We start from the raw sequence: 13,182 nt of genomic DNA, 5'->3' as shown, positions 1-13,182 counted from the left end.
AATCGCACCTTTATTAAATACTCCACATTCCTAATTTATTTCATAAAAATTGGCATCCATAAATAGCCTCATAAATTGTACAAGATTTAGCCATTAAATCATAAGTCAAAATATGCCATTTCCTAATCAAACCATTTCGATTCAAATAATAAAATCATACATGTCAATTCATATTTTCCAAACCTATATCCATACACCAATTTATAGCATAAAACACACTTCCAAAACAGGTCTAGATCATGACCAAATATACACATATTCTTCCATACCTTATAGCCGTACATACATATGCACATTACTAGTTTCTTTCAAATCAATTTATTAATGCAAATATACTCTTACAAACCAAATTTAACTGTCATTTCATCTATGATTTACTTAGCATTTCACCTATATGTCATAACCGAGTTCACTTAATTACTAAATTACATAACAATACCTTAACAAAGCATATCAAACAAGATTCACATACATTTACTTATAAATAAATCATAGCAAACACTAAGACCAAAACCAAACATATCACACATATCATATATATATATATATATAACACATAACCAAGATTAATTAAGCTTGAATATCATTTACCTCATTACCGAAGCACATGACTAAAACACCATAGCATATATATACCATGTAATTACTATCCATATAAGATTAAACCATGGCCGATTCAGAGATTAACATATTATACCAAACTCACTTCACTTATATGCTTTAACTAAGCTCACCCATGCTGAATTATTTACCACCTTCTTAACAAAACATATCAAACATAATTCACATAAATAAATATGCCATAGCTGAAATACCAAAATCAACATATCTATCACTTGATCAAAAGCATAAAAACCATGCTTAACAAAATAAATAAGCCATTTTCGCATGGCTCATATTTACAACCCAAAAATCAAACATATTAACTAGACTATACATGCCATAAGTTTAAATTCAAACTTAGTAAAATACCGAAAACAATGATAGTGTGATAGACTTCTCCGACGATCCCCGTGCTTTAACCAACTTCCAAATCTATAAAATTGAAAGCAATTACACACAAGAAACTATTAAAGCTTAGTAAGTCATAAGCAAATAAACATTTAATCATTTACGTAAATTAAGCTAGAAAATTAGTAATAAACCATTATAATTTCACATATAATTCAATTTATCAACTTATATATCAAAACTTATATAATTTGTAATAACTTCCTTTTCTTGAATAATCAATTGAACATTAATATAACCAATCATCACTTTCCTCAATGCACATATACATCAAAGGTCGAATACATATATATTCAAATACGCAATCACATAATTCATATTTCACATTACTTCATATCATCAATTCAAGTATACAACTTACATTATTTTCAAATAGGTAATCAACTATCACATACCTGGTCACTTAGCCTGATTTATACATTCGTACATAACTTATCTTTGCCCGTTGAACCATTCGGAATTAAAAAGGATACTCGGATAGTCGGAAGACTCGTACAATGCCAACATCCCAGACGTGATCTTACATGTAATCACATATCGATGCCACTGTCCTAGACAGGGTCTTACACAAATCAAATACGATGCCAATGTCCCAGACATGGTCTTACGCGTAAACACGAGTCGATGCCAACATCCCAGACGTGGTCTTACACGAAAACACATATCGAAATCCTATGTCATGACATATGTATCCTAACTATTCCTAAGGCTCATACGGGGCTTTCAGACGTCGTAACTTAGTCGAAACAAATTCATAAACATAGCTGCCAAGCTTGTACACATTCGGCTAATACGTATATTTATTTACATATTCACTTCAACACATATAATTCAAATTTAATTAAAATTAACAACGTCTATTTGCTTATAAACTTACCTCGGATATCGACGGACGGAATAGACGACTATTCGATTATTTTTGTTTTTCCCCGATCCAAATCCGTTTTCTTTGGTTCATGATCTAAACATATTCAAATTAAACTTATTTAAACATAATTCCATTCAATTTAATCCAAAAACATATAAATGAGAAATTTATCAGTTTGCCCCTGACATTTTACACTTTTTACAATTTAGTCCCTATTGCATAAAACACAAAATACACAAAATTTCATAATACCCATGCTTAGCCGATTATCACTCTAGCTCATCTAAGTCCATAAATTTCATTTATTTCACATTTTAGTCCCTCAAAAATTTATTTTCATAATTTAGTCCAATTTACTCAAATTCATCAAAAATCCAAAGACAAAACATGATAATTTAACACATATATTTAATATTTCATCATCAAACAACAAAAATCTCAAACATTCATCAATGACACATTTCAAAATCACCATCAATTTACAAAATTAAGGCATGGGTTTTGAAGAACACGAAGCAACGATCTCAAAAACATAAAAATTATCAAAAACTAAAGTAAAACATACCTTGAATCAAGCTAGATAATGCCGAAACCTAAAGAAAACATGGATGGTTTCTTTCTTTTCTCCATTCGGCCAACAAAGATGAAAATAACCATCTTTTATGTTTTATTTTATTATAACTTAATTTATTAACTAAGTTACAAAATTAACCTTTTAGTAATAAATATTTATAACATATAATAAAGGCTAATTTTGACCATTGCCACCCATTAACATTAAAATGGCCTAATTGCCACATAAAACCTTCATTTCATTAAGACAACTACCCTCAAATTTTTACTTTACGCGATTAAGCCATTTTCTCAAATTAAGCACACAAACAATAAAATTATTTCACGAAACTTTCACCCATATAATTTCACACATATTTAACACAGAAAATAATATTAAAATATTTTTCAGACTCGGATTTTTGGTCCCAAAACTACTGTTCCGATTAGGGTCAAAATCAGGCTGTTACACATTATGTTAAACAATCAAATTCGAGACTTAATCAATCTTACGAAAGTTCTTTTATTGACTCGAGCGCAAAATATGACTAAATTGTAAAGTTTTAGAAATTCAAGTCCGACGACGTGACATCACTTCCTCCATGTCATGGCATCGCCAAACAGCTTGTCACGTCATGATCTCAAGCCACTCAACGTCGCGACATGGCTCATTGTTGGCTGACGTTGCAATGAGGAAGATTGCTCGTCGAGACGTGGACTATGTTTTTGGTAGAAAGAACTATTTGGTACCTATTTGATACTTCCAAACCAAACCTACAACATTTGCACCAAACACCAAATTCAATGGGATCAAAACATGCCAAAATCATGCTACACTAGTTCTAAATTCATAATCAACTCATCAACAAGGTATTCACTACTTAAACATCAATTAAACTTTAGCATTTTCTTATCATTAAAGCATATGAAACATATCAACCAAATGCCAAGTTATACCTATACTATATCAACTTGAGACATGCCATTTCAACTTCATTTTTGACCATTTAAATACACATATGTACAACTAAGTCACAAGCATTATATAATCAACATCTACCCAAGTTAGTCTACATTTATCAAGCATACTTCAAATTAATAATGCACAATTACATTTCATCTCATTCATCTATCACTAAGATACCACTTCTACTTATTCAATGCCAATTCATATATCTCAGGCACTCAAACAAAGATCCTTATTTCATTAAACATGGAATGAACATATGTTCATCTTCACAATTGAACCAAAACACCAAATCATCCCAAGATATCAAGTTCATCAAAACATCTTATACATTAAGATATATGTCAAAACACTTATATACATCAAGACAACTATATACATTCCTCAATTCCTTAACTCAATATGATCAAAATACTACCAATTTAGTGAAAGGATAGTGTGAGCTTCAATGACACTTCGACTTGACGCGTTCCACGAGATGATGATCTATAAGGACAGGGGAAAACAAAAGGGGTAAGCATATACGATGCTTAGTTAGTTCATAGACATTAAACAAAAGCTTACCTTATCTTAGTAAACACAAAGAAGCTACTTAGCTTGGCAAAGTTTGCCTAAACATGACAAATCACATAACAACAATGTGAGTTTAACATATAACCATACCATATAGTAATTCAAACACATAATATTTCAATTAACTTAAATCAACATTTCAATGCCATTCTCATAATAATTTCAACATCTAGCCATTTGAATACCAAATTCATACCACTCTATTGTAATTTTTTCCCTTTTCATTAACCATTTAGCCCGATGAACTCTAGTGAACAAATTCGCATACACAGGTAACTGCACCACACCAGATTGCTCATTCGAGCAATAACTACACCACACTAGGGCACTAACGTGCAAAGCTTGTAGGCAATCATATGTATAATTGTATAATAATACATCCCTCCACCATACTAGGGTCTCTGTAGAGACATACAATACTAGATGGTCCGCAACAAATGTTGGGTCCCGATATAATCTATAATGATCTTCGTACAATCACTTATCCCTTACAAGCACGCGTTTAACCCTATTGACATTTCAATTGTATCCTAATCTTTACTAAGTTCACCTAGGCATCTTTAACACATATAATCATTTCTTTACAATTTAGTCCATATCTAACCTTTTGTACTAATTCGCAAACAATTAAAATTACAACCAAACATACACATTTTTATAATTAAAATACCTAAAAATTTAAACACAATCATACCGTATGAAGTTACCTATTCAAATCAACAAACAAGTTGAATTTGCAAGGACTAATCGATAATTTTGGCTTTTCTCCGATTATATATTGTTTGATCCAATTCTCGATCTATCCAATTATTCAATTCAATTTATCAATACCAAATATATTTTATTATTCCATGATATGCATGTACCTATTTAATTTCATTTTTGAATGCCTCCTTAAGTTTTCCATTTTATTCAATTGAGTCCCTAAAACCAAAATTGTCATATCTTTCAATTTTGAGCTTCGGTTTCAAAAACAATCTCAATTAAATCCTTTTAGGACCCTTTAATATCTATTATTATAGAAATTTCACATCAATTATGTAATTTATTCACTTTGGTCCTTTTGAACAAAACTAACAATTAAACATTACAATCTAGTCCTTTTCCACATATAAGCTTAAAACCTATCAGTTTAACTCCTATTTTTTCAATAAATCAACCATGGAAACTTTCAAAAACTTTAACATTTTTTACAAATTGGTACATGGGCTAGCTAAATCAAGCTCCCATAACCTCAAAAACATAAAAAATTACAATAAAATGACTTGAATACACTTACCAATTGAAGGACCGAATAACTTGAAGTTTTTATTTAGTGTTTCGGTGAGGAAGGAGGAAAAAAATTTAAAATGACAAGCACTATTTACCTTTATATTCTTAGATTAACTTTATTAATAAAAATCATTTAGTTAAACCTTAATTAATTAAAGCTTAATTATAATTAACCAAAGTTAATGGAGAATAACATCATTCTCCACTATTTGATGATGCAAATTGGTTTAATTACCATTTAATTTGATCCTCTTGAAATTTAAATATCTATAATGATAAAACTTTTACAATTTAATCATTATACTTTAATTAATTATCAATATGACAAAATTACTAGACCAAACTTTAATATATTTCTATATTAATCTCGTAAATATTAATATTAATATTTACAAACTTGGTTTATGGAAATAGAGTTCAAACTGTCATTTTCAACACCACTGAAAATTGGGTTGTTACATGGTACATGAGTAGAGATAAAATCATTTATTTTATAAAAAAATCCAATATCATTTTATTAAATGACAAAATCCTTACACCTTCATTAAATTTTCATAGTTTTATACTTAATTAAATATTTAATTTGATTTTGTGAAACATAATGTTAGAGTTGTGTGACCTAAATTCCTGTTAATAAAAAAAAAGTGACAAGATAGGGGGAATTGTGGAGACGAAGGCCGCAGCTCGCCACAGATCTGCATTAAGCATAAAATTAGACTAGGGTTGCAACCCCGCGGTACAATACAGGCTGCACAAGTGGAATCCGTATAGAAGTATACTTCTTCCATTTGATATTGATTTGAATAAGGTGTTTCAACCTTATTGCATTGCTTCTATTAGACTTGATTAGAATAAGGTTTTTACACCTATAAATAGACGTAGTCGTCTCTACTCTTGTATCGTTCGAATTCAACAATTAATGAAATTTTCTTCTCCTCTGCCCGTGGTTTTTCCCAAAAGGCCACGTAAAATCTGTTTGTTTTATTTTTTTCTCTTTATTTATGATTCATTGTGATTTTCGACGTTCGATTTTCACATGGATCAATCTCATTCATCAATGTATCTCCACTACACAGGTTAATGGCTCTCTTTCAAAACCCTTTTGCCTATGGAGAGATCTCAGACAAGGTGATCCCTCCTATATCAAAAATATCCTTTTTACTCCTCTTTTTTATAGACTCTAAAGAGATCATAGAGGGTGTTAAAATCAATAGGAATGTGTCTCCCATTAACCATATTCTTTTCATAGATGACTTGTACATAAATTTCAACGTTAGTGCCCACTCTTGCCAAACTCTTAATCTTTGCTGTAATCTTTCGGGCCTTTAATAAACTTTAACAAGTTTGGTCTCTTTCTTAGCCCTTCCATTAGACCCCAAGCAAAGAAATGGTTTAGTGGTATTCTAAAAGTTAAAAGAGTTTATCACCTAAGTTTGTATCTCGGTATGGACAAAAAAAAATCGATTTCTTCCAAGGGGTTCTCGATAAAATAAACAACAAGCTCACCTCATGAAAAGTCAAATACCACTCTGCAAGAGGTAGATTAAGGCTTAGTTTGGATGGACGGTGTGTTTAGCTCCGGTGAGGTTAAAAACAGCGGTGGCGGTGAGATTAGTTATTGAAGTAGTGAGATTGGATACTGTAGCGGTAAGATTAGAAACAGAGGTGGAGTATGTGTTTGGATTCAAATATAGCTGTGGCGGTGAAGTGAGAATAGAAAATGACTTTTAAGGACATCAAATTAGAATTGATATATATCAAAAGTTTTTAAAATTATTTTACTTTTATAAAATTATTAAAGTATGTGAATTTATAAATTCATTTAACAAAATATTAAAATGTATCTTTTGATATTTTTTTTATTATCCTATAAATTATCATATTTGTATTTATTTAAATGATAGTTATAACCTTAAAACACCTTAATTGTTATTACTTATTATCCTATAAATTATAATATTTATTAATTTATTATATAATATAAGTATTTATCCAACCTAATCTAGAGATAAATTGCTCGGGCTTTTCAAATATTAAAAGGGAAAGAAAAGGTTAAAAAAAGTTAGAAAGGGCCATGGGTAAAAAAGAAAAAAAAGCCTGCGTTGAGTGCACTGAAGCAAAAAGCATCAGTGAGCAACTAGAGGTGCAGTACAGTGAGAATCAATTCAGTGGGCAACTGCAGGTATTATCCAAACAACTCATCCATGAGATTTGAACTAAAAAAGTGGTTCAAACACACTGAAATGGAGCTAACTGGTCATCCAAAGGAATCCTAACTCTCATTAAATCTACTACCACTCTATATGTTCTCGGCTTTTAAGGCGCCAACGAGCATCTATGACAAGATTGATAGAACTATCCGATCATTCTGGTGGGAACATGATATTGGTCAAAGAGAGTTACACCTCTATAATTGGGACAAGTTTTGTGCAACAATCCTGGAAGGAGGACTTAGGATTAGACAAGCCAAACTCATGAACGAAGCGCTTTTAGCTAAACTAGCATGGAGGATCATGTCTTCGCCCAACTCCTTCATTGCTGAAGTCCGAAAAGCTAAATACTACAAACGTGACGCCTTTGAAGTTGTCCAACTCAATGCTACTGACTCTTGGGTATGGAAAGATATCCTTTTAGGTAGAGATATCTACAACAAGGGAAGGACGTCCAAATTTGGAGTGGTAATGATTCCTGGATCAAACCGAATGCCGTTGAAAAGCAGTTGGACGTAGTCTAAACCCATAACACTTTTGTTCAAGCCTTCTCTTGCATTGACCAAAGTAGAATGAGGTGGAACGAAAGTAAATCAAGAGAAACTCTTGGCCCCCAACTTGCAAATGATCTTATCAACAAGCCAATCTCCTTGGTTGGGGAAAAAGATAGAATCGTATGGCGGGATGACTACAGTGGCGTCTCTACCGTCAAGAATGCATACAACCATATCTGGAATTTACAACTAAACATTGGCCCCACCTTTGTCAACACTAAAGTATGGAAACAACTTTAGAAGCTTAAACTACCTTTCAAACTCATCACGTTCCTATTGAAAATTTGCAACAACTGTCTCCCAACCATGGAAAATCTTCATAGGTGCAATATTGGCATGGATTCTAGTTGTCCTTTCCATCACTCTCTTGCAGAATCCATGGAATATTTGTTCCTACATTTCAGTTTTACTCTAGCAGTTTGGTTTGGATCCTTCCTCTCCCAACGCATTGATAATATCAATATTCATTCTCTACCTTTCTGATCTCTTAATGGCTCCAGGTCAAAGAAATCAACCCACCAGAATCAAGGAAATTCTACACAATATTCATTTTCACCTTGTGGTCAATATTTAAAACAAGAAATGAGTTCATATTCAAGGGCATTGCTCCTATTCTTTAAGAGCCATAATGCGACTTTATGATATACAACTCTCAATCCTAGCCTTCTTCAACAATACTCCAACAATCAACATTTGTCATCAACCCCAAATAACCCTTGAAGAAGGTGTTTCACACACACTCCCTGGAGATATTGGCAGGAATCCTGGGCGTACTATCATCGGGGTGCAATCATCGACAACAATAATGGCAATCAACTCATCATGGTCAAAAGCTACTCTATTGCCTCCAAACAATATGCAAGGATTTTCAAGCCACGGTCCTCCCTTGCCCTTTTGAAAGCTTATAATATTTTATTTTGTAGATTCATGTTAAAAGATGGAAAATTCATCAATATTATCCTCGGAAGAATCATGGCAGGATGGTGACTCCAACCAATAATATATGACATGCAAGAACTTCTCAAAACTCATAAAAGAATAGGAACAATGACCCTCACCTAATGAGGAACGTCACTAATTGAGCAAAATGCGCGTCCAAAACTTCTATTAGTTTTTCATTGTCTTAATTTTCATCTCTTTGTCATGTAAAAAGAAAACACATATTAAGAATAAAAAAAGTGATCTATAGAAGCGAAACATTTTTCAATGTCTAGATCTACTAGGAGAGGAGTTTAGGACAAACAGAAAGGCAGTCTTTGCAAAGATTCCTTAGTTTTATGATACTACTGCTTGAATTTTATTTAACTACTTGAAGCTGCTTTTCACTATTGAAACCGACTCTAAACAGAAACAGAATGTGGCTTTGTCGGCAGATTGCTGTATAGTCAGCAAAACCCACTTTCTGTGCTTTCTTTGTGGGAGAAAGCTGTCCATTTTTTTTCTTTTGGGACGCAATCCTTTCTGTAACAAATAAAAGCAAAAACTTTTGTTTTTGAGTGTTTGGTGGAAGGGAAATGTTGTGAAGCTGACCTGGGTTGGGGTGGGTTCTTTCTCATAATAATCAATTCTCAAGTATTATTATTTTTTCCTAACTTTAAAAAAATACAAGTTGCCTTTCTCTGTTCTGTAACTAAAAACTCTTTTTAGTGAGGGTTTGGTTTTTAGATTAATTGGATATACGACAGTTCATTGCCTTGTCACCAAAAACGCGTAGAGTTCCCCAGCTAGATTTATTTCCTCTTCATTGTTTATGGTTTGCTTAGTGTAGCAACCAGATCTGGCATTTGGTTTTGTACGAAACGCTAAACCAAACATTCTTTGCTGGTAACTTCACCTTCCTTCACTTCCTTGTCTGCTGTCATCTTTCTAAACTCAAGTGTCTTTGTTTCTGCTTAAGGATCTGCAATTTGGATGTGGTGCTGTTGTTTTTGCTGGATCTTACACTGACAGTTTGAGTTGTTCACTGCAGGTGAATTTCATATTGGGTTTTGATTTGATAATTAAGTGAATTGGAAGAAGGTGCTTGTAGTTTTGAGATCTGTAGGGGGGGGATCTTGTTCTTTGTGATTGAGTGGGCAACAATGGTTTGTTGAGTTTGGGGGGCCATTTATTAACCTTGTGGGGTGGTAGGATATGGCATCTGGAGCAGGCCGGCGTCGTGGTCATGAACTGGTGCCTCTGGCAGCATTAATAAGCAGAGAGATGAAGAATGAGAAGATGGAGAAGCCAAGTGTGAGATGCGGTCATGCCGCTCAATCTAGGAAAGGAGAAGATTATTTCTTGGTTAAAACGGATTGTCAACGAGTGCCTGGCAATCCTTCATCTACCTTCTCTGTTTTTGCGGTAATGAATCTTTTTTTTTTTTTTTTTTGCAAACAAACTGCCATTTCATTGTTTTTCACATGCTTGGTGCTTTGGGTGATATATTTAGTCCACTTTTAAATAATATTGTTATGAGAAAACCCCTAAGCTGGTTATTAGAAATTGGTTAAAAGATCAAATAAGGTGCAGGCGATGGTATCGGTTGATAGAGATACAAAAACTGAAACGATGTAATGATATTACTGTACTAGTTCATAAGCCGGTATCATATGGTCCCATGGTTCTTACTTAATATGCAAGGTTGACTTGCTTAGGAGTTGGTAGGAGTATTCATGCTTTGAGCAATTGTTTTCTTTCTCTTGAGGATGATACATATGGAGATTACAAACAAGAGTAGCATTTTACATTTTCTGATGAATTATAGTAATCTTTGCGCTTGGATGGTTTCTTCATTACTTCTTTCACTTCGTCTGTGGTGGTGACTATTTTCTTCTGCCTTCAGATCTTTGATGGGCACAACGGTAATGCTGCAGCAATCTTTACGAGGGAGCACCTTTTGAGTCATATATTGAGTGCTGTTCCTCGTGGCCTTGGGCGGGAGGAGTGGTTTCAAGCTTTACCCCGAGCATTAGTTGCCGGATTTGTGAAGACCGACAAGGAATTTCAGAGTAGAGGCATGGAATTTGTTTTCCAATTCTTATATTCTCTAATTGTTTCTTCTGTACATTTAGATGACACTGGTGTTCTCTGTCCTTATTGATTTTTTTTTTCTGCAGGTGAAACATCGGGTACTACTGCTACATTTGTAATAGTTGATGCATGGACAGTGACTGTTGCTTCTGTTGGGGATTCTCGTTGCATTTTAGATACTCAGGGTGGTGGAATCTCTACCTTAACCGTTGATCACAGACTTGAAGAGAATGTGGAAGAGTGCGTCTTTATCTTGACAGATCTCCTTTCTTCCATTTCCATGAACAGAATTCTTAATTGGTGATGTGCTTTTGTTATTGCAGGAGGGAACGCGTCACTGCTAGTGGGGGTGAGGTTGGGAGGCTTAGCATTGCTGGTGGTGCCGAGGTTGGTGTTTTTAAATTTCAACTTTATTTTTTCTCCCCTAGTAACATGTAGCATTGGAATCTAACTTTTTTCCGGATTGTGACAGATTGGTCCTCTCCGATGTTGGCCGGGAGGTTTATGTCTGTCTAGGTCAATAGGAGATATGGATGTTGGAGAGTTTATAGTTCCCATACCTTATGTAAAGCAAGTAAAGGTAAGCTTGTTGGATCTTGTGCAATGTTCTTGTTGATGTTATGGTTACATTCTCATTTGACATAGAAAACGCTGATGTTTGTAAAAGCTGTCAAACGCTGGTGGGAGGCTTATAATTGCTTCAGATGGTATTTGGGATGCCCTATCATCGGAAATGGCTGCAAAATCTTGCCGTGGATTACCAGCTGAACTTGCTGCTAGACAAGTTGTTAAGGTGATTCAATTCATCACCGTACAGTTTCTCCTTTTTTTACCCTTGTTTTAGACCGGCCTTTTTCCAGTTTTCCTAATATCATTTTGTTCAGGAAGCGTTAAGGACACGAGGGTTAAAGGATGACACGACCTGCATTGTTGTCGACATAATTCCTCCTGAGAGTTCACCACCGCCTTCTCCTCTTCCCAAAAAGCCAAACAAACTGAGATCTTTCTTATTCAGGAAGAGCTCTCGTGATTCTGCCAATAAACTATCAAAGAAGCTTTCAGCTGTGGGTATAGTTGAAGAGCTGTTTGAAGAAGGCTCAGCAATGCTTGCTGAAAGGTTAGCACTTAGCACTAGACTTGCTTGTTGTTAATAATAAACTCCATTGTAATGGATACTGAAAGTGAAGTACTGCATTGTGCAGACTAGGAATTGATGAGGGTGCAGGGCAAACAACATCTGGGCTATTCACATGTGGTGTATGCCAAGTCGACCTTGCACCAAGTGAAGGCATCTCAGTTCATGCAGGTTCCATATTCTCGACCAGCTCAAAGCCCTGGCAAGGGCCCTTCCTTTGTGCTGCTTGCCGTAATAAAAAGGATGCCATGGAAGGAAAACGTCCCAGTGGAGTAAAAGTGGCTTAGCTTTTTCTATTATTATAATATATATTTGCCAATTCTTTGATAGCAATCCTTGTTTTTTTACTAGGTTAGGCAATTGTTTTAGTCCTATATTATGTGCAAATGTATATGTATTCCCACTCAATAATATATATAATAATAATAATAAAAGCATGGATGCAAAAATTCTTTGTTGAAATTTTAAATTAATTATTACAGTTTCAATTTTCGAGCAAAAGTAGAGATGTTTCTTTAATAAGTGGATAGCATTTTTAAGGAAAATTGTTTCTTGATTGTATGCAATTCCTTTTATTACTACAATTTTAGGTAATTGTGGATTCAACTAAAAATTAAGAGCTAAACACATGGTACAACAAAGTCCAAGTCTTTTCTTTTCTTCCAAAGAATCAAAAACCTTGTCATTGGTAATCTTCTATTGCCAGAAGAGATAAAACATGATTCTTTGATGATTCCGCTTCAACTTTAATGAGAGTTACGATTTCACATAACCACTCTTATGCTTGCCTTGTCTTCGTTTTGTTTAAACACCCCATCGAAATTAATTTTATATATCCCAAGGGTGGTGGTCGCCATGTTAACTGTGTCAGAAACAACATACAGCTTCAAAAAGTAAAGAGTAGGGGTACTCGTTCATATTTAAAGATACCATATTATTTTTAATTTAATATTTAATATTTAAAATAATGTTCTTTTATTAAGATTTTAAGTTTAAATAAAATTACGTATTTTTTAATGTTTACATAG

The 13,182-nt window shown here is 33.8% G+C and overlaps 1 protein-coding gene across 1 annotated transcript; it reads left to right on the top strand.

Annotated features, from left to right (window-relative positions):
- The first annotated feature begins 9,165 nt into the window (after positions 1-9,165).
- LOC105794766 (probable protein phosphatase 2C 15) lies at positions 9,166-12,616 on the top strand. Its single transcript, XM_012624072.2, has 9 exons — positions 9,166-9,831; positions 9,977-10,350; positions 10,832-11,003; positions 11,106-11,259; positions 11,343-11,406; positions 11,492-11,599; positions 11,687-11,812; positions 11,904-12,136; positions 12,222-12,616. Exons 2-9 carry the CDS (start codon positions 10,141-10,143, stop codon positions 12,439-12,441), a joined length of 1,287 nt encoding a protein of 428 aa, XP_012479526.1. The 5' UTR covers positions 9,166-9,831; positions 9,977-10,140; the 3' UTR covers positions 12,442-12,616.
- The last annotated feature ends 566 nt before the right edge of the window (positions 12,617-13,182 follow it).

Source organism: Gossypium raimondii, chromosome 3 (assembly GCF_025698545.1).
Source record: "Gossypium raimondii isolate GPD5lz chromosome 3, ASM2569854v1, whole genome shotgun sequence".
Taxonomy (NCBI): domain Eukaryota; kingdom Viridiplantae; phylum Streptophyta; class Magnoliopsida; order Malvales; family Malvaceae; genus Gossypium; species Gossypium raimondii.
This window is presented reverse-complemented; position numbering and strand designations above follow the sequence as displayed.